The 21,297-nt window shown below is 34.9% G+C and overlaps 4 protein-coding genes and 1 long non-coding RNA gene across 5 annotated transcripts; 2 read left to right on the forward strand and 3 right to left on the reverse strand.

The window, feature by feature from the left end:
• Positions 1-7,119: 7,119 nt before the first annotated feature.
• LOC114170531 lies at positions 7,120-9,124 on the reverse strand. The gene is made up of 3 exons (XR_003601091.1): positions 8,696-9,124; positions 8,369-8,450; positions 7,120-7,659 (listed from the first exon to the last, which is right to left on the reverse strand). It is a non-coding gene; the product is annotated as an uncharacterized LOC114170531 (long non-coding RNA).
• A 703-nt stretch (positions 9,125-9,827) lies between these two features.
• Positions 9,828-10,662, forward strand: LOC114170530 (auxin-induced protein 15A-like). Its single transcript, XM_028056026.1, has one exon. It carries the CDS (start codon positions 10,057-10,059, stop codon positions 10,333-10,335), a length of 279 nt encoding a protein of 92 aa, XP_027911827.1. The 5' UTR covers positions 9,828-10,056; the 3' UTR covers positions 10,336-10,662.
• Positions 10,663-11,737: 1,075 nt separating this feature from the next.
• Positions 11,738-13,507, reverse strand: LOC114169131 (senescence-specific cysteine protease SAG39-like). The gene has a single exon (XM_028054170.1). It carries the CDS (start codon positions 13,300-13,302, stop codon positions 12,271-12,273), a length of 1,032 nt encoding a protein of 343 aa, XP_027909971.1. The 5' UTR covers positions 13,303-13,507; the 3' UTR covers positions 11,738-12,270.
• Positions 13,508-14,381: 874 nt separating this feature from the next.
• On the forward strand, positions 14,382-15,841 carry LOC114169639 (senescence-specific cysteine protease SAG39-like). Its single transcript, XM_028054879.1, has 2 exons — positions 14,382-15,050; positions 15,134-15,841. The coding sequence occupies exons 1-2, from the start codon at positions 14,612-14,614 to the stop codon at positions 15,724-15,726; spliced, it is 1,032 nt and encodes a 343-aa protein (XP_027910680.1). The 5' UTR covers positions 14,382-14,611; the 3' UTR covers positions 15,727-15,841.
• Positions 15,842-16,477: 636 nt separating this feature from the next.
• Positions 16,478-20,948, reverse strand: LOC114169637 (ketol-acid reductoisomerase, chloroplastic-like). The gene is made up of 10 exons (XM_028054878.1): positions 20,531-20,948; positions 20,310-20,402; positions 19,477-19,542; positions 19,250-19,390; positions 18,818-19,045; positions 18,602-18,719; positions 18,386-18,525; positions 17,919-18,086; positions 17,696-17,851; positions 16,478-17,015 (listed from the first exon to the last, which is right to left on the reverse strand). Exons 1-10 carry the CDS (start codon positions 20,783-20,785, stop codon positions 16,647-16,649), a joined length of 1,734 nt encoding a protein of 577 aa, XP_027910679.1. The 5' UTR covers positions 20,786-20,948; the 3' UTR covers positions 16,478-16,646.
• Between the last annotated feature and the right edge of the window lie 349 nt (positions 20,949-21,297).

Genomic DNA, 21,297 nt, shown 5'->3' on the forward strand with positions numbered 1-21,297 from the left:
TGCCATATTAATTAATTTAAATATTTCAATCCCACTGACAAACATTCAATTAAGGTATTACGTTGCCTTAATATTTTTTATCACAACAAACACAACTTTGATGGACATATTGATGATTTTTTTACAAAAGTAAATAAAGAACTAACTAAAGATAATCCAATCTGGTTCTTCGTGATAATCCTCATATTAATTAATTTAAATATTTCAATCCCACTGACAAACATTCAATTAAGGTCTTAAATTGTCTTAATATTTTTTATCACAACAAACACAACTTTGATGGACATATTGATGATTTTTTACAAAAGTAAATAAAGAGCTAACTAAAGATAATCCAATCTGGTTCTTTGTGATAATCCTTCTATAGCATTCTTATACAACCAAGGTTGGATATCTTCGAAATATTCTTGTGGTGTTGGTGGACGTATGTCCCTTGTTTGTATGAACAATTCTATGTTAGTCGAAGTGTGTGGACGTATGACATGTTTACTTATACGTTGGACATCCTTCCACCTTTGAATCATTTGGACTACATCGCAATCACATTTGATTTCAACTATATCATGAAACAAGCAATTCTTCATTACTTTAATCGCGCGACGGTAGCTAATTTCAGTGACTTCTTCATTACTATATACGTTGGACATCCTTACACCTTTGAATCATTTGGACTACATCGCAATCACATTTGATTTCAAATATATCATGAAACAAGCAATTCTTCATTACTTTAACCGCGCGACGGTAGCTAATTTCAGTGACTTCTTTCCGACCTCCGCACCTAATTCCATGTGAGATTTTGTCCAATAGGTGAACGAATGTGCAGTCGTGGGGGATGGGTATGTACACAACTACATTGAATCTGAACATTAGATTGTGTCCGTATAGGCACTCCAATATAGTTGCCCAATTTAGATGTTCGTCAAAATAAAGTATCATTCTCCTACGCTATTTCTCTTTAACGTCTAATGTAGAACAATGTGGTGTCCTATGTTATAGACGAAGTATTTTACCTGGTGACCTTGTGAAGGTGACAAAAAGTTCAATAATCGTGTTAATTGGAAATGTGGGCTTACTCAACATCATTGCGATAACTTCGTCATTAGTAGATAAGTCAACAACACTATAAATTACACACAAATTTTCATTCATCATTGGTTTCTGGAAACATAATTTGTTAATGTTATTACCATATGGTATGTGCAAACATTGACAAACTTTCTCCTTCAAACTGCGTAATGTGGTGTTGTATGCAATTTAGAATAGAATTGGAGTTGGACCTTGAAAGTGAACATCATCTTCACATTCTTTCATTTCTCCATTTGTGTAAATTGCTACCAGATAAGAGTTTGAAATATCTTCGCCACCATCAACACTTTACTAGTCTTCAATCTTGTTGAATTCTTTTTTTTCACAAAATGATCTACTAACACAAAAGGCAAACAATATCAATGTACAATAATATTTTGAACAATTGGACAAGTTAATTTGATAAGTTTCAAACAAGCTACATGTGGGTACAATAGCATTGCTGGATAGTGAATGCATTCAATTTGTTGCTTCTATTTGTAGGCTGAGATTATTTATTTTGTTTTTAAAGATTAAACGTTGTAAAAGACAATATTGCCCTTCATTAACTTATTGCAGAAATAAAGTTATCCACCACCTTTATTTCGCACCTACCTTATGTCTTTGTTTCATTGCCTGAAGTGGTGTCTACTCCCCTTCCACCAATGCTTCATACTCCATGAACCATGAATGATTTCGACAACCAGCTTCACCAAGATGCACATAAATGCACATCTAATGCACCTGCACAGCATGGCGTAACTGTTGCGGAAATGTTAGGTGGTCATTTATTCCTTTAATAAATATTATGATTATTATTAACGTTTTACAGTTTTGACCTAAATAAAAATTCATTAAAATCATTACTTTAATCATGGAACTAAAATGCAATGTGCTGCAATGTTCATTTGCAACGAAATGTTTGTATGGCCAATGTGTGGGGTAACCATTTGCTTTGGTGGATGTAAATTTTTTATTCCTTTTTCTTTAAATATTACTAACAGGGTCAATGTGATGACAACATCCGAAGTTATTAACCCAATATCTCTCGAAGACATTCCTTTATTTTAAGATACTGAAGTCAACAACCCATTTGAAGATATTATTAAACCCATCGAAGATAACATCGATGAAGAAGTTCCTAAAATTGGCATGACTTTCGAAAGTGTCGAAGAACTAAAGCAATTTTATAGGAAGTATGCTATTAAATGTGGGTTTGGTGTGAGAATTTGAAGTTCATCTAAAGGAGAAGACAATGAGTTATGCTTCATCAAATTAGTTTGCAGTCATGAAGGAAAGTGTTGGTCGGCAATTCCTCCAAAATTAAAAGGTTAAATTACCCTTTTGGTCCCTCTATTTGTTATGAAATTTCATTTTGGTCCTCACGTTTTTCGTTGTCTCAATTTGGTCCTCACCGTTAACTTTGACTAGACGGTGTTAAAGTCAACGCCATGTGTCAATTTCTGATTTTTTTGAATTTTTTTAATATTTTAAAATTTTTTAAAATTTTTTTTTTGAATTTTTTTTCTTTTTGACACGTGTCACTTCACAGTTTTGTCACGTGTCAAAGTGACTCAATTTGGTCCCTATATTTGTTTTTAGTTTCAATTTAGTCCCAATTTTTGTAAAAATGAAGCAATATTGTCCTTCCTCAAATTGACACTAAATTTACTTTTTTATAAATTTTATGGTGATATTCTTACTAAAATTAACGTTTTTATTAAATATTTCTATAAATATTTTAAATTAACTTTAAATTCTACACAAAACATTAGACTTTGATTTTGTTTTGAACTTGAAATTCAGTTCCTAAATTTATGTGTCACAAGTTATTTGATTTTTAATCTTTACCAAGTTTGTATAATATGATACACTTGATGCCTTTATATATGATGACAAAATTGTTAATTTTTAAAATTAAGTTTGGGGTTTAACTTTGTTTAATAATAAAACTAAAAAAAAATTATTTAAAAATATTTCTATAAATATTAAATAAAAATGTCAATTTTATTAAGAATATCATCATAAGTTATATACAAAGATTAAATTGAGTCTCAATCTAAGGAGGGACAATATTGCTTCATTTTTACAAAAATTGGCACTAAATTGAAACTAAAAACAAATATAGTGACCAAATTGAGTCACTTTGACACGTGGCACAACAGTAAAATGACACGTGTCAAAAATAAAAGAAAAAATTCAAAAATATTAAAAAAATTCAAAAAAATTAGAAATTGACACGTGGCATTGACTTTAACACCGTCTGGTCAAAGTTAACGGTAAGGACCAAATTGAATCATTTTTAAGAAAATGAGGACCAAATTGAGACAACGAAAAACGTGAGGACCAAAATGAAATTTCATGACAAATAGAGGGACACAAAGGGTAATTTAACCAAATTAAAAAGTCTCCCAACACAAAGAAAACAATGTGCTGTCAGAATTAGCGGTGTGAAAAAGAAAGGGTAGTGTTATATACGCACGTTAACAATGTCCAAAACCACAACCTTAGTCTAAAAAAGTCGAGGTTGATACATGGAAACAAAAAAATTAGCATGCAGGTCAAGAAGACACTAGATATGAATGATGAAGTTGGTGTGTGCATTAACAAGAGTTGTCAATCCATAGTTTGTAAAGCATGTGGCTTTGAAAATGTTTCATTTGTTGAGCATGATGTGAGAAATTACATCAGAAAGCAAAAAGGAAATTGTGCAAGGATGATGATGTGCAGAACTTATTTGACTAACAAGTATGACATGCTATTTGCACCATTTATCGGTGTCAATCACCATGGGCAATCAATATTATTAGGATGTGGATTGTTGTCATCAGAAGATACATTCACCTTTGTCTGGCTATTTCAGTGTTGACGTCAATGCATGTCCAATAAGTCACCTGACGACATTATCACGGATCAGTGCAAAGCTATGCAAAACACAATTGAAATTGTATTTCCAAATACCAGCCATAGATGGTGTTTTTGGCACATAATGAAAAAAATACCCGAGAAGCTACAATGGTACTCCCAATACAAAGGAATTAAGTGTGAATTAAAGAAATTAGTATACGAGACTATAAATGTCCATCACTTTGAAAGTGGTTGGTCTCAATTCTTGATAAAATTTGAATTACAAAACAATGAATTACTACGAATACTATATGAGGACAGATCTCGATGGGTGCTGACGTACTTGAAAAGCAACTTTTGGGCTGGAATGTGAACCACACAATGAAGTGAGGGCTTAAATGCTTTTTTTGATGGATTTATCAATTCTACAACCATATTGCATCAGTTTGTTGTACAATATGACAATGCACTAAGAAATAAAGCAGAAAAGAAATATGAAGCTTACTTTGCCTCAATCAACACAACTATACCTTGTGCAACTCATTCCTTGATAGAACGCCAGTTTCAAAAAAATTACACAAATGCAAAGTTCGGGGAGATCCAAAATGAATTGTATCATAAAAAATGTAGATGTCAATGACTTTGTCTCCAATTACGTGGTGCTGCAAAAGTGTTTATGGGACGACAATTGTACAAACAAGTACCACAAAGTTGTTTATAATTGTAAGACTGAAACAATCACTTGAACTTGTTGTTTGAGTTTCGCGGGATACTGTTCTGCCACTGTTTGGTTGTGCTTGCCCAAGAAGAAGTCAAAATTGTACACTCAAGATACATAATATTGAGGTGGAGTAAACTGATTTGAAGGAGATACATTTCAATAAGAGTCGCTTACAACACCAAAAGTGACGATTCGCAAATGCTGACCAAGCGTTATGCAAAGAATTCTTTGACATTGTGGATGTCGCATGTGAGACTGAATCAAAGACTGAAATGTTGTTTAATTAGTTGAAGTCCTTGCGCACCCCCATTGGGCAGTGTTGTGCGATTATGCAAAACCAAAGTAACTGCCCAACCCCCATTGGAACAATTAACACAACTGTGTGGAGCCTTATTATTGTGAAGAGAAAGGGTCGGCCACATATATTAAGGATGAAAACAGTCGTTGAGAAGGTTGGCAACAAAAAGAAATCCGCCCAACTAAATTTAAAAACACACTACAACACTCATGTAATTAATTCGTGCATTATAACGGTTACCATGTGTTAATAAGTATGTCACTAAAAACATTTAAATAGTTTGTAAGCACCTGTGGATGCTCATGTCTCCAATGAGTATGGACATTATGATGATCAAGGAACAAATATAGTTGAATGGGTTTGTATACAAAATATTTACTAAGTTGAACTGTAAAAAAATACTTACACTTCGTTAACTGACTATTCTTTAATTATGATGCATAACTCAAATGTCCCAAATCATGTCCTTATTAACCTCGTTTGAAACCAATGAGTTCAACACTCAAATGTCTGCAACATCGTCCCAATTACGGTATAGGAATATAATATGAATTTTGTAAAATATTAAGTCCATTACATGAACCACAACATAACAAATTATATTGTTTTTGCAGGTTGTAAGTTCAATGGATAATACATTTTTGTGGATAAGACGTTATCATGATTGATGTCCGATGATATTGACAAACACATTCTAAGTTATGTGGTTGTTGTTTCTCAATTACATTTGATATTTTTCAATTAACACACAATACCATAATTATATATTTTATGCAGTATTTGCTTTTGTTGGATACAACATGTGTGTTGTTTATGAACATCTTTTGAACAGAAAACATGTTAGTGCAATTAATTGCAAAATATAATTAAGGACAAAACATGCCATTTTTATGACAATCATTATTAAAGACAATAACGTTCTTACATTTGTGCACTTAATTGCTTCTGATCGTTAAATAACTCAACTATGCCAAAATAATTCAGGTATAATTCCCAAGTCAAATGGAGCTCCTACAAATGGGTTTCACTACGTGTTTTTTTACAGTACTATAACTGCCTTTTTGATATGTAGTTTACGTACAACAGAGTTGTAAAAAAATTGATTCATGAACATAACATTTCATAAACATTTTTTAATTCATTTCATTTACATAAAATCTTGATCTAAATACTCCAACAACAATTAAAATATCATTCGCAAGTCAAATGGAGCCCCTACAAATGGGTTTCACTACATGTCTTTTTATAATACCATAACTGTCTTTTTGATATATGCAAAAAAAACTTATTCATGAAACTGACATTTCATGAACATTTTTTAATTTATTTCATATACTTATAATCTTGATCTTAATACTCAACAACAATTAAACTATCATTCCCAAGTCAAATGGAGCCCCTATAAATGGGGTTCCCACTTCTAGAACTGCCTTTTTGAGATGTACTTTATGTACAATAAAGTTGCAAAAAAACTTATTCATGAACATAACATTTCGTCAACATTTTTCAATTCGTTTCATATACATATATTCTTGATCTTAATACTCTAACAACAATTAAACTATCATTCCCAAGTGAAATGGAGCCCCTACAAATGGGTTCAGTACGTGTCTGTTTCCACTTTCATAACTGCCTTTTTGATATGTACTTTATGTACAACAGAGTTGCAAAAAAATCAATTCATGAACATGACATTTCGTGAACATTTTTTAATTCATTTCATATACATATAATTTTCAAATACATATAATCTTAAACTTAATACTCTCAACATTTTTCAATTCATTTTTTAATTCATCTCGTAAACATTTTTAATTCGTTACAATTTATTTTAAATACATAACTTTAACTTCGCAGTGCCAAAATAATACAAATATTAGTCACATGTCAACTGAATCCCATTAATATCTCGCATAGGACATGTCTTCTTATACTTCAATAAGTGTCTTTCTCATATGTGGTTTTGTACCACAGAGTTAGCATAATTATTCTTTTCTGAGAGGACATGTCTTCTTATAGTCCAATAAGTGTCTTTCTTATATGTGGTTTCTGTACCACAGAGTTAGCATAATTATTTTTTCCTGACATCATTTCTCTGCTAAATAAGTTCATTACAGAGCACTACAAATACTTATGAAAAGTCAATATTCATGAACTACAACATCATAGTACAAAAACACCCTTTTACACAACACAAATTGTTCACAACTACATGTTTCATACATTTGCATTACAATTAACCGTTCTTAAATTACACAAATCAAAATGATATTTCATTTCCATCAAACAAAAAAAAGCATACACATATTGCTGCAACTCCAACAACTATTCTGGTATCATTTTCTTCTTTGGACCATACCCTGCAAACGGAGTTTGGATTACACAACTTTTGAACCATAAGCATGGATGATTCCTCATACGCACGTACATATTGTTGTTGCTTACATTTTTGTCTTCTACATTATTTGAATCTTGTACTACTTCAATTTCACCTTGGCTATTGTATTCCACCTTACAACGTTGAAAGTAACATAATACCTTAGAACTGTCAATTGTTGAAAGTAAGTTGTTCTTTTCAGTTCTAAAGTACCACATTATTTTTGAAACTACTTCTTATTGACACATCTCCAACTTTGTAATCAATCCAACGCAACAACCTTGGAAATTTGGATTTCATAGCTACACTCTTTCTCTTCACAAACAGGCAGTGATCAAAAGCACATAACTACAACATACAATAATACAATTAATTTAAAACTAAGTAACAGATTCATAACAAAAAACAAAATGCTACAACATAAAATTCAAGAAAAAGTAAGTTATTATGAATTACCTGCAATAAATATACACATCCCACAACATGGAAGTGTTTTCGATGTAATTGCTTCTTCAAAACAATTGATGCACTACACAAACTACCAACCAAGTACTCATATACCACACCACCCCAGTTATATTTAACTAGACTAGTCAGATCATCTACAATTTTAAAAAGTGAAACAACGATTGTTCAATTGTTACCTTTTTTTTAAATAATTTCTTCCTACAAACACTATCAACGTCAACCTCCTCTAAATCAATTTTATCTCCATAAACCCTCAACCCCAGGCCTACACATACGTCTAATAACTTAAACGCTACAAATTCAAAGTTAATCATGAAACCTCCTCTACTTTCCACCCACACATTAATTAACTCACATAGAAGTTTTCGACTAATCTTAACTCTTTCATGCAACAAAACAAACCACCAAAACGATGTTCATTCAATAAATTGTTTTTGCTCCACACTTAACTTCTTGTTCAATAAACCAATATACTTTGTTCTACAAGAATGCCTGAAATTAATCTACAAATATTCATATTACAAACCATAAGTTAAACTTATATTACTCAAATATAAATGAAATTACAAAGGAACAAAAACTAAAATACCTGACTTATATCACCACAATCTCCAACTTCACAACCTTCACTACCTTCGCAACCTTCACTAACGTCACTCATGTCAACTAAACTGAAATTATCAAACGCATCAACCAAATTAAATTTACAAAAATTTGGCACAAATCAATAAAATTACACATAACATAGTAAAAAATCCCCGAAATCAATAACAAATAATCAAACTCATTTCAAAACAGCTTTAATCATACAAGATACAATAAAAAACCATCAAAACAACAACTTACACACACGAACAACTAGTCATCCCTTCACTTAATGTTAAACAAAATCGTGTTCTGCGACAGATCTACTAACCGTGTTTTGCGACAGATCTTCTTACGCTCCAATATATTCACTTTCTAACATCCAACAACACAAAACCACTTCACTTTTTGTAGCCACCCAATCCTTCAGCGAAACGTTTCTTCTTCAAAACCCTTCGCACATTCAAACCATTTTTAGTTACAGAAACCCTCTCACTTTTTTTCTCAAAACAGTTTCAAACTCATATTTTGGGGAACAACAACATACGTTTTTTGGGGGGCAGATTTCACAACTAAAATTACTTACCTTTTCGAACAGATTTCGGATTAACAGACCACAAAAACATTTCGGATTGAGAGAACAACGACACACCCTTTCATTTGGGGAAGAAGAAAATACCAAAGTAGCCTTTCATTTGGGGAAGAAGAAGAGAAAAAATGGGCTTTCAGTCAGGGAAGAAGAACATACCAAAATAGCCTTTCATTTGGGGAAAAGAAGAGAAAAAAATGGACTTTCAGTCGAAGAAGAAGAAGATACGAAAACTCTGCATTTCAAAACCAGTTATCATAACCGCACTCTTTCTTTCTCCGTTTTCTCACACACGCGCGTAATGTACAAACGCCTCTTCACTTCACGCGTCAAACAACTTTAAAATTTAACAAAATAATAAAATAAATGATGCTACGTAGGCGGGTAAGAAAGGGGTCAAAAAATTAGGTTATTGTATAGTTATCCTATTCCTTGCAATCACACTGTCAAGTCTTTCTCCAAAACCCAGAATAAGAGCATCAGACCATACAATAAAGAAAACTCTACGTGATATAGCATTTTTTGAGGCCTTAATAATAATTTTAGGGCCTGCAACCACAATACCTAACCAGGATAAAATCTCAGTCTAATAATTTTATATGGCTACCAATCGATATACGAGTCCATCCACTGTGTCTACGACAAAGGAGTTCTGATGTTGAAACTCCTTCAAGATTGTAAGCATATGAGACATTATTTATGCAAATGTCATGCACTGTTGCTTAGAAGAGATAACAAGAGAAACAACATTGAATACATCATCATGTTATGAAGCACTACGAACCAATTAGTCTTTCCTTTTCAATAGATTCAGGAATGTGGGACTTGTTTATCTATTATAATACATTACATTGCTACTTAAAATAGTCCTTCAGGACAGCACCACATGCTATGTCTCTCCTTTGCTCCTGTCACTGCTATCTCATATCCATCCTTCACCAATTATTTGAGTAACCAATTAATGCATATCCTTTTATCTATAAATCCTAATGGCTTAAGCATTTAGGACCAACACAAATCATTCACATCCCAAGACATTCTAAATTCAAGAGCTAACTCTCAATCCTTTTCTCAAACTGTTCTGTTCTCATATCAATACAGCAATGGGTTTTCGTTTACCTGGAATCAGAAAGGTAATATCTGCAGCAAATCATGCATCTTCAAAAGCAGTTGATGCACAAAAGGGCTATCTTGCTGTGTATGTGGGAGAGAAAATGAAGCGATTTATGATTCCTGTATCATACTTGAACAAACCTTCCTTCCAAGACTTGTTGAGTAAAGCTGAGGAAGAGTTTGGATATGATCATCCCATGGGTGGCCTCACAATTCCTTGCAGTGAAGAAATCTTCCATCGTATAACTTCTTGCTTGGATGGACAATAGAAGTCATTACTTTAGGGGACTAACATAGATTAGTGGAGACATTTTTTGTACAATAGGCAGCTTCTTAACTTGTAAAGATCTCCCTTTTGTGAGAAAGAATGATATTTGTTCTGCAATGAAAATGAACTCAAATATTGAAGTAGCTACACAGTATTTTTAGTTTATCAATTTCAATCTTCACTTCTCTCTGCATGAAGAAGGTTAAGTCCAGTTCAAAAACCAGACTTTGTTCGGTGAAATTTCAAAGCGGAATACATCTCATGATTCCTAGAACGGTAGAGTGAAAATATTTTCACTGGAACCAATGATGAAATGAATTTAATTGGGAACTTTAGGCTACTAATTAATATAAACAACAAAGAAAAATTTTAAGAAGCTAGGGCCTTACAAAAGAGGTTGGTTCTCTGCTCAAATGGGTGTGGTAGCAACATAAAATTGGACTTATTCTCTAGGTTTTTTTTTTCTTCAATTAACTTAGCCTACTCTGTAACACTAGCTTTAGTTTATACAACCATGAATGCTATGGCTCGTTATCTATAACACTGTCGGGATAAGTCAAAGAACGACTTCTTTTCAATAATCTAGTGAGGGACTAAGGATCACATGGTGTTGTCTCACAGGTCTCTCTCAAGGATTAGGAAGTTCAGTGGTAGTTCATATTCTTTCGAGATTGTGGCCAACAAATTACGCATCTAATAATTGGCAATTTTTTCATGCATTGTGATCGATATAGCTAATCCAGTGGTGGATACATGCTTCTCCAAATAATTAAGATGACAGTTGTATTGATATAGAATGTACCAATAATGTTAGTGAAAGATAGCAACCAGTAAATCTTAAGCAGACCAGATTGAAAGCTATGAATAAGTGTTTGGAGGTAAGAAAGAGAACCAATGTTCAATACATGATCATGATAAACTTTGGAATGTAGGAAAATTCTAACTCTCGCTACCCCACTTAATAGTCGTCAACATGATCAACTTTCACTAGAGAAGGAGGGACACTGTTATCTTAACTACTATCACATGCTACGCTGATTCATGAGACAGTGCTCAAAGACAATACCATATGCCCTTGTCTCTCAGTTGGTCCCATTACTTGGTTCCTTCCTTCACCAATAATTCTTCTAGCCAATGGCTTTCCTACATATCTTTTGCTATAAATATTCAGGCCATCAATCATTTTGAATCAACACAAGTCATTCACATCCTAAAGCATTCAAAACTCAAAAAGCTTATTCTCAAGACTTCTCTCAAACCAACACAATAATGGCATCAGAAAGGCACCATTAGCAGCAAATCAAGCATCTTCAAAAGTTGTGGATTCGCCAAAGGGCTATCTTGCAGTCTATTTTGGGGAGAAAATGAAGCGATTTGTGATCCCTGTATCATACTTGAACCAACCTCTATTTCAGGACTTGCTGAGCCAAGGTGAGGAAGAATTTGGATATTACCATTCCATGGGTGGTCTCACAATTCCTTGCAACGAAGATGTCTTCCAACGCATAACTTCAGGCTTGAATTCAAAATAAATCGCACACCTCTGGAGACTAACATAGATTAGTGAAGACAATTGGTACAATAGGCGTCTTCTCAATATTAGACTCACAAATTCATATAGACTGCGTCTTACGTGGTTAATTCATTTTGTACAACCTTCTGTCAATACTACACACCCATAACCTCTGTATCATTGTAAGGAGTTACACATTCTTTAATAGCGCGAAATCAGTTCTCTCTCGAAGGTTACCTTTTTGTTTGTACTATATATATAAATGTTATTTACTTTTCATCAGTAATTCACCGATAACATGTGAACTTAGAATAGTGTATTGGTGGAAAGGATACAACGATATGAACGAGCTATAACAGGAATGAGTTTAATTAGTCAGATACATAGAATTGTACATATTATGACAGGGTCCAATTTTTTGAATTATGCAGTAGGGTAAGAAGCTTGCATAGCTATGCCACAGAGTCCTTGCTGAGAAGCCACACCTCTTTGCATCCTAATGTAGCCTTCTTCACCCCACTGGGTTCCCCATGAGTTCTTTACAAGCCAATACTCAGTGCCATCGTCACTAACACCATATCCCACAGCTGTGACACCGTGATCTAAGTCAGTTCCACATGACCCAGTGAACACACCACTCTCGTAAAATTGAAAGTCAGAGCCACTGGCATCGATGGCCACAGACACCGGTTGATTGGCCACAGCCTTCTGCAGTGCCTTCTCATTGTTGGCAGGAACATCCTCGTACCCAGTAATGGTAGCAGCATCGTTGCCTGCTGCATTTGCATTGCACTTTCCGTCAACACCCTGATACGGGTAATTGGCTTCGGTGTTAAGTCCATGATTTTGGATGATGAATTTGAAAGCATCATCCATAAGGCCACCTTCACAACCCTGGTCCACACTCTTTGAGTCACAATCAACAAGTTCTTGTTCCGACAAAGAGATTAATTTTCCAGTGCTCAATTGATGAATTCCTTCTGCTGATGCAACAGCAGAAAACGCCCAGCAACATCCACATTGGCCTTGGTCCTTGACTGGTGTCACCGCACCCTTTTTCCTCCAATCCACTGTGGATGGCACTGCAGTATTATTTTGGTACTTGAAAGAGGTTGTCCTTGTGATAGAGGAACACATGTGACCCTTGAACCTATTTCTTGTTCCTATGAACTCCTCATTGGTGAGGTCTGCAAATTGATTAACACCAAGCTTGTAAGGTTTATTGGCAGCATTGTTGAAGGCATCAATGTAGTTCACATTTTCCCTGAATATTCTTAAACGCTTCTCCCTTTCCTGAGGCTCCTTATACACTTTTCCATAACGACTCATCCATTCCTCATGCCTCTCATGCATGGAGTCATCTTGGAGAGTGCGAGATGTGGCTTCAAAAGCCCAGATCGCCATGCAGAAAACCAATGTCAAACAAATATGATAGCACTGAGTTTTGGTAGCCATGGTAGCTAGTGTATTCTTAGAGTTGTTTGAAATTGGTACGTGAAAGATGCAGTGTGGTGCTCCCAAGATTATTTGTGGTATTTATTCTAAATTGTCTTTGAATCGTAAATTAACCTTATGTGTTTTCAATTCATATCTGAAAGCACCTTATCCTTAATATACCAATGAAGTAGTTTTCCAAGGAAGCCTTCTTTGTTGGCACTGGAAAAGTTTGGAGCTATATAAACGAAAGTTTGAAACTTGTTTTGTTTTATTTGCATGCATATTGCTATGGCGCAAAACCAAATAAAGTAGCAGTATTTTTCCTTCCAGCCTTCCAAATCCAATAAAATATAATATACTATGGATTAAATTATTTTTCTATCTTTATGTTTGTTCTTGTTTCTCAGTTTTAGTTCTTCCACGTATGACAACAAAATATCAATAATTTTAGTCTGTACATATGTCTTTTGTTGCCGTTTCTTACTGTCATAAATTTTCTTTATAGCAGTTTTATACTGATTCAGAATTTTAATACAGATAAACCATCAGCTAACTATATTTTAATTTTTTTTTTTAAATATCAATTGTATGGATGGATGGGATATCCATGTAGTAAAGCAATGGATTGGATTAGATTTTTATGAAATGAATCAAATTGGTTCATATTTTTTAACTAAATTTTTACTAAATTAAAATGGATTTGTGGAAACTTTTGAAAATCGATTCACTATGATCAAGAATAAAATTTACACAATTTATTTGTTCCTGAATTTATCCTAAGTTTAACATAGTTAAAGGTTTAAACCAAAACAACAAAACATAATTCATTTGTTTCTGGGTTCTATTTATTATCGAGTAAATATATTATTAGAATTAATAATTATCTTTGTATAAACCTATTTGGTTTGGAAAAGTGCGACTTTTATCTGATTATGGTGTAGAAATTTGCGTGAATGAAGTTAATAAAGTTTTCATACTTCATTTTTATAATACTAAACTTTCCCAATACGCACATTCTCTTTGACAAGCACTTTGGCACCATATATCGCACCATTTATACGTTACGCTTGACAAGTAATTTGTCCACACTGCCGATATCCACTGGCAATGGTCTCTTTTAGAAAAGAAAAATCTCAGCTACATTCAATAAAGAGGTTCTTTCAGATTGAAGTTGGAAACTAAAACAAACTAATTTAGAATTCAACGCTATCATGCCTATATAAACACCACAAACAATCCAGAATACCACGCCACAACACATCTTTCAATCATTTCACTAACCAGCCTAAAGTAGTTATTCCAATTATCTGTCACATAAGTAGCCACCATGGTTGCAAAAAATCAGTTCTATCATATTTCACTGGCACTGCTTTTCTGCATGGGATTCTTGGCTTTTCAAGTCTCATGTCGCACTCTCCAAGATGCCACCATGTATGAGAGGCATGAGGAATGGATGGCTCGTTATGGCAAAGGCTACAAGGACCCTCAAGAAAGGGAAAAGCGATTCAGGATATTCAAGGAAAATGTGAACTACATTGAAGCCTTCAACAGTGCTGCCAATAAACCTTACAAGTTAGCTATTAATCAATTTGCAGACCTCACCAACGAGGAGTTCATAGCAACAAGAAATAGGTTCAAGGGGCACATGTGTTCCTCAATCATAAGGACAACAACTTTTAAGTATGAAAATGTGACTGCAGTACCATCCACTGTGGACTGGAGGCAAAAGGGTGCAGTGACACCCGTCAAGAACCAAGGCCAGTGTGGTACGTGCTTCATTACTCATTCACATTGCTGAGTAAAATTAAATTGCTTGATTATCTAACTATTAATAATTTACCTTGAGTAGGATGCTGCTGGGCTTTTTCTGCTGTTGCAGCAACTGAAGGAATTCACAAACTGAGTACTGGAAAACTGATCTCTTTGTCAGAACAAGAACTTGTTGATTGTGACATAAATGGGGAGGACCAAGGTTGTGGTGGTGGTCTTATGGATGACGCTTTCAAATTCATCATTCAAAATCATGGACTCAACACCGAAGCCAATTACCCCTATCAGGGTGTTGATGGAAAATGCAATGCAAATGCAGCAGGCAGCCATGCTGCTACCATTACTGGGTACGAGGATGTCCCTGCCAACAACGAGAAGGCACTGCAAAAGGCTGTGGCCAATCAACCTGTCTCCGTAGCCATCGATGCCAGTGGCTCTGACTTTCAATTTTACAAAAGTGGTGTCTTTAGTGGTTCATGTGGAACTGAGTTGGACCATGGTGTGACTGCTGTGGGATATGGTGTTAGTGATGATGGAAGTGAGTATTGGTTGGTTAAGAACTCTTGGGGAACAGAGTGGGGTGAAGAAGGCTACATTAGGATGCAAAGAGGTGTGGCTGCTCAAGAAGGACTCTGTGGCATAGCTATGATGGCATCTTACCCTACTGCATAATTATTAAATTTGTATACTACTATTTCTAAACTGCTTTCTGTTGTGTATAACACTGTATTCTCTCATGAATCGTTGTATTTCAACATATCACTTATGATGAAATGAAAAATTTGTCTGTGACTAAACATGTTATGATGGTTCATGCTTCAGACTATTTTACCTTTCTAACTGAGATCCTGGAAGAGAAACCCGTTCATACTTGAACTAGTTCAGAGAACAAACTGGTCTAACGGTTTAACGGTTTATTTGCACTGTGTTTTGTTTAGAATTTTTCAACAATAGGTTGTTCCCTTCCAATCAAGGAAAGTGTCTTAGTGCAGATTCTGAATTGAAGGAACTATGGTTGCTATTTTGCCATTTTGAAACTGTGCATTGTGTTACAGAGGAAAGTAATTCCATGCTTTCTGGATAACATCACCTATGCACCTGAAAACAAAGTTTGTTTTTCCTTCTGTTGATCTCATACCAAAAGCAGTATATGAAACAATTATGATGGATAAAAATTTAATGAAAACTTAAAAGTTCCTTAATTTTTTAGGGATTTGAAACTTAATTAAGTCTAATCTAAATTTTAGACTTTTTTGTTCAAAGTTGAAGGCTGTTTGAAACTTAATTAAGCCTAATCTAAATGTTAGACTTTTTGTCCAAAGTTGAGGGCTGTTTATTGCAGTTAGTCTAAGATCCTAATGATTTTAGACGACACATCGTGGATATATCAAGTTACTGGATACTGTGATACTTACAGAAAACCTAGTAATGAATTTCCCTCGTATATTCGGCATTAAGAAACATTCCTCATTATTAAAGTCTCAGTACAGTATTACATAGTCATAATACATACCATAAGAACAAAACTCAAATTACCATTGTCGTTTAAGCACTCCGTAGAAAGGAATAGGCTCAAGAAATTGGTTGGTGTTCTAATTGGTAGACTGACGCAACTCAGGACGGACAAAGTCAGCATCTGGTGGCACTGAAATGTCCACTGTAGGTCTCAATTGAGCACAAACTTCGATGGCTCCATGGACTTGGTCTGACAGGAAGTTGCTGATTAGGTCTTGGTTGATAGGTGCTCCATTGTCCACAGCCACCAAGGCCTGCTGGGTTAGGATGTAATCAAATCGGGGAGCCCATTTCCTTGAACCCAACCTTGCTGTTGTTGAACAGTTATCAACCATGAAAGAAACACCGCGAGCATGCATGAAAGGATTCAAAGAATCAACAGACTCGATCACACTCTCGTTAATGATTTCAGAGTAAGAATGTCCCTTCTTCCTCAGGATCTCAATCTGGAATTTCGTAATCATAAATTTGAAAAGCAAAACAAAAGGTTAACTCTATGTTTAATGCTACCCGAGCAAAGATAAACAAGAAAAATTAGCATGAATATCGAAATTCATAGGAAAGAATTCCATCCTCTTTTGTTGATACTAGATGACTATCGGTCCCAATTCCCTAATTTGAAGATAAAGTTCATCTAAAGATGCAAGTGAGGTGGGGATTTTTTTTCCCTTGTACAATTCTTAGTATGTTTTTTTTTCCCTTGTACAATTCTTAGTATGCAAGTACGACTACATTTGATGAATGGAAATTTGTTAGTTTCTCAGGAATCTTAGATAGAAAATGATTTTTTTCATGTTTGGTTAACATACCAACTTATGCTAAAGGGAGGTAAAATCTAACTTTTGTGATTTGTGGTTAAAATACCAAATTAATTTTGTTTGATCATTTAACATGAGTTTCACCCAACTAAAACTTTACAGGTTTTGTTGTGCCATGTGCTCGTGACATTCATTATGAGTTTCACCCGACTAAAACTTAAGAGTGAATATTGCTACTCCGGAGATATTCTTGCTCCAACATTTTCCCAAATTTATCAGTAAATAAGAACAACTTGCCGCAGGGAAAATACATACCAACTCCTAATAAAACCAGATTGAAAATTTGCTAATAGAATAAGTACACATACCTGTGCCATCATTAATGCCACATAGACACCGGCAGTAAATGGATATAATGGGCCTAGATCACCGGCTGGCCTTGTTGATCGGACACGCTCACCAACCTTCCACATCCTGGTTTGATCAATTTTGCCCATGGGAAAGGCAGGCAGACCCTCTTTCTCCTGTAAAACACAGGTACAGTTTAGATATTGCTCAATAGCTCTAAAAGGAAAGCAAATATGCACGTACATAAAAGCGACGTCCAGCCAAGACAACACTGCGAATCTCACTCCCAACAGCGATATCCTCATAGCACTCGTACAAAATATCCATGCAGGGATAATATGAAGCACTATATGCTTTCTCAAATTCCCTTTTTCCATCTTCAGATAAAGTATTGTATACAGCTAACATGCCCTATACAGACAAAAAAATAAGTTAATTCAGAAGCACAAATTCACATGCTCAAGTAAAAGCTTTCTTATTATGTTTCAGAGGTGCATAACAGTAACATTGCAAATATAGAATGTAAGTATCTAAGCCTTGGGTTTTATTTCCAGGTGATTTTTGGGCTGACACTTGTAATGGTGAGGCATATCTTGTACTATATCACACTCATTCAGTATTAATAATAGTTTTGCTTCTTTAAAATAAAACATAATCAGGGAAAAAGATCCAAAGAGACAATCACTAAAATATGAGTATGAGATCACAACCTTAGTGGAGATGATTCTAGATATAGTTCCTGTAATGCTCTCAACAGTGTTGTTATATGCCAAATCTTCATTCATTCCATGCTCAGTGTACCTCCTAAACAAGGATTCCACAACACCATGAACAGCACCAAGCAAAATGCCTATGAACAATAAAAGCAGAAATTAGGCAATAAGACTTGAAAGACAGCATCAAGGAAGTAAGAGAAAGATTATTGCCTCTCTCTCCAAAGATGTCACTCCGGTATTCCATCTCTAATGTAGTGGCAAATGTAAAAGGGGAACCAAGGGCAACGGACCATGCCAGAGCAACATCAGTAGCTCTGCCATCCACATCCTACAAGTAATGATGGAGCTCAGACCCAGAAAATAATAATGATTCCTAGCAGGGGCAACAAAAGGAGGGAAGTAAAACGTGATAAAAATACACCACACCTGGTGGACTGCAAAACTTGAATTAATTCCAGCCCCATTTATCTCTTTGCCTTGGACATACAGTCTCCTTACAGAAGGACCCATACCTTTCGGGCATACAGCAATTACACTGAAGTGCTTCGGAAAATCAAGTCCCATTGACTGTAAATGCCCAAGAAGAAAACCATGTGACAACCCAAGTATGCTATTTGGCTTCATGTAGGAAAATATTTTTTCATAATTATCTGCCTGCATTGCGTGAATAAAAAAGAATTAGAAAGACACCAAATATCAGGAAACTTCAAAATCACTGTAGCATTGAGCAACTAGTTCACTATTATTGCCAAATCAGCGTAATTCGAAACATTAAGATATCACCACAATAACTTTAATACGTTATCAAAATTATTTAAAAATAATTAAATGAGCACTCTCTTCAATGAACTAACTAACCTGTGCAGAATCAGAAATCAACAGCAACACAAGATCACTGCCTGAGATGGTTTCCCACATGTCACCCAGAGTTCCATTCTCCTCACTAAAACCAGCTGAGCGAGCCTCATTAAAGGAACGAGAACCTTTCCTGAGGCCAACCTGCATTGCCAAAACATCAACATGTTAAATTAAACGCAGTTTCAACATTCAAGAGTGACCAATCAATTAAATCAACCCAGAATCACCTTAACCACAATGTCAGACTTCGCATCAGCGAGAGAGTCCCGCAAATTCTGTGCCTGTGCAGGTCCCTGGCGAAGGAAGTTAAAACAATCTCGTTAAACAAAAGTTATACTCATAGCTGAACGAGTAAAAAGAATAATATAATCAAACAATAATTTTAGTCTTTCAAAAAACTATTGTTGGGGCTACTAGTCCCCACAATGATTCAAACCACGGTCTACTTGAGAAAGCCGTCTGGCAGTGCTTCCAACAAGATTGACTACAGGAGAGAATTCCAATGTGGAAAAAACAATTTTTTATTGTGATTTTTAATTAATTTGTATCAGCATTTTCAGAACTTCAAATTTTATTTGAGTTTAATAATATATTTTCACTATCAATCCATCAGATATCATATTTAATATATCACTTCTGCAGTACTCGCTATAAAACTCATCAATGTCACTATATAAAACTAAAAAAAAAAAAGAAAAACCTCTACATTATTTATTAAATTTCCAAAGTCCAAAACCAAAAGAAACAAATCTAGAATAATCAAAACCAAACTTTATCGCATAAATGAAATAAACCAAAAAACTTATCACTTATTAATTATTAAGGACATGTTAGGATACGCTTTTATGTAAACATCTATAGAAAATATAAAATGGATAAACATCACCTGTAAGCTACAACCAGCTTAAACTAAACTTAAAATTTATATACGTTTAAAAATTAATTTATATAAACTAAAAATAAGTTAAATTTAACTTACAGTAAACCTTGTTTCATTTTTTTTTTTTCTTACAGGTGTTTAGAAAAAAATCTTTATCCAAAGTCCTAAACCGTTTTCTACCTGCGAACCCCATCCGATGACACCAATCTGCTTAATCCCCTTGAAAGCAGCCGGCAGCAGAGGGAACAAGTCCCTCCCTCCTTTCACAATATACTGCATGCAACAAACCAATACCGAGGTCATTTCAGTGTCTCCACTAAACTAACTAAATAAAATATTCACAATAATTAACAATTAATTATTTTAATTAGCGAGAAATTCTGAGCACAGCGATGCAGAACCTCGTCGTGTCCGGCGAGGTTAATCTTCTCCTTCTGGAAAACGGAGGTTTCGAAGTCCAGCGAGGGAGGCGGGGCCACGGCGGGCGCGGCCACATTGCGAGCACCGAGCGCGGCCATGGAGAGGGGCCTGAATTGGAAGGCGAGCTTGGAGAACGCGCGTGTGGGAAGCGCGACGAAGGTTCTGGCGAGGACGGGCTTAGCGTAGAAGGTTCTGGAAGTGGCGCAGAGTGAAGTAGAAGAAGCGGTTGCCGACATTTTATAGGCCAGAAAAAGTAAGTAACAGCGGAGACGCTAACAATCGGCGCAGCAAAACGGTGTGTTTTATGCACAGGGATTAGCGCCACACTCGGCTAACGTGCGCCGCGTCGACACGACACGACTCGCTCGCTATGTTGTGTTGCTTTGTTTTCTTTTCTTATCTGCTACCTAGATTTTTTTATTTGTTTTCGTGGTTTGCAACCACACGTGTTATATGAAATATATAAAATATATTTTATAAATAATAATTATGGTAACGTAATAGGTTCCTTTTCCGGTCGTTGGTACAATATGATTCTATGTGTGGATCCTACATGGACCAATTAAATAAGTGGGTCTACTGTGTGTGATCATTATTGCTTTTAACATTAAAACGATAAGAATGGATATCTTTTTTACTTTATTAAAACATATTTCACAATTTATAGTATTTATAGTTTATAATTAAAGTATTTTTGGTTTTTATATTTAAAGTAATAATTTAGTTTTATTATTTATTTTCTATTTAA

This window comes from Vigna unguiculata, chromosome 11, assembly GCF_004118075.2.
Source record: "Vigna unguiculata cultivar IT97K-499-35 chromosome 11, ASM411807v1, whole genome shotgun sequence".
Taxonomy (NCBI): Eukaryota; Viridiplantae; Streptophyta; class Magnoliopsida; order Fabales; family Fabaceae; genus Vigna; species Vigna unguiculata.

Excerpts from the sequence above, each read along its gene's own strand:
- LOC114169637 (XM_028054878.1), bottom strand. The coding sequence starts at position 20,785 with ATGTCGGCAACCGCTTCTTCTACTTCACTCTGCGCCACTTCCAGAACC. Across the intron at positions 20,403-20,530 it reads ACCTCGCCGGACACGACGAG|TATATTGTGAAAGGAGGGAG; the intron begins GTTCTGCATCGC and ends TGTTGCATGCAG. Across the intron at positions 19,391-19,476 it reads AGTCTGACATTGTGGTTAAG|GTTGGCCTCAGGAAAGGTTC; the intron begins GTGATTCTGGGT and ends TTGGCAATGCAG.
- LOC114169639 (XM_028054879.1), top strand. The coding sequence starts at position 14,612 with ATGGTTGCAAAAAATCAGTTCTATCATATTTCACTGGCACTGCTTTTC. Across the intron at positions 15,051-15,133 it reads CAAGAACCAAGGCCAGTGTG|GATGCTGCTGGGCTTTTTCT; the intron begins GTACGTGCTTCA and ends TACCTTGAGTAG.
- LOC114170530 (XM_028056026.1), top strand. The coding sequence starts at position 10,057 with ATGGGTTTTCGTTTACCTGGAATCAGAAAGGTAATATCTGCAGCAAAT.
- LOC114169131 (XM_028054170.1), bottom strand. The coding sequence starts at position 13,302 with ATGGCTACCAAAACTCAGTGCTATCATATTTGTTTGACATTGGTTTTC.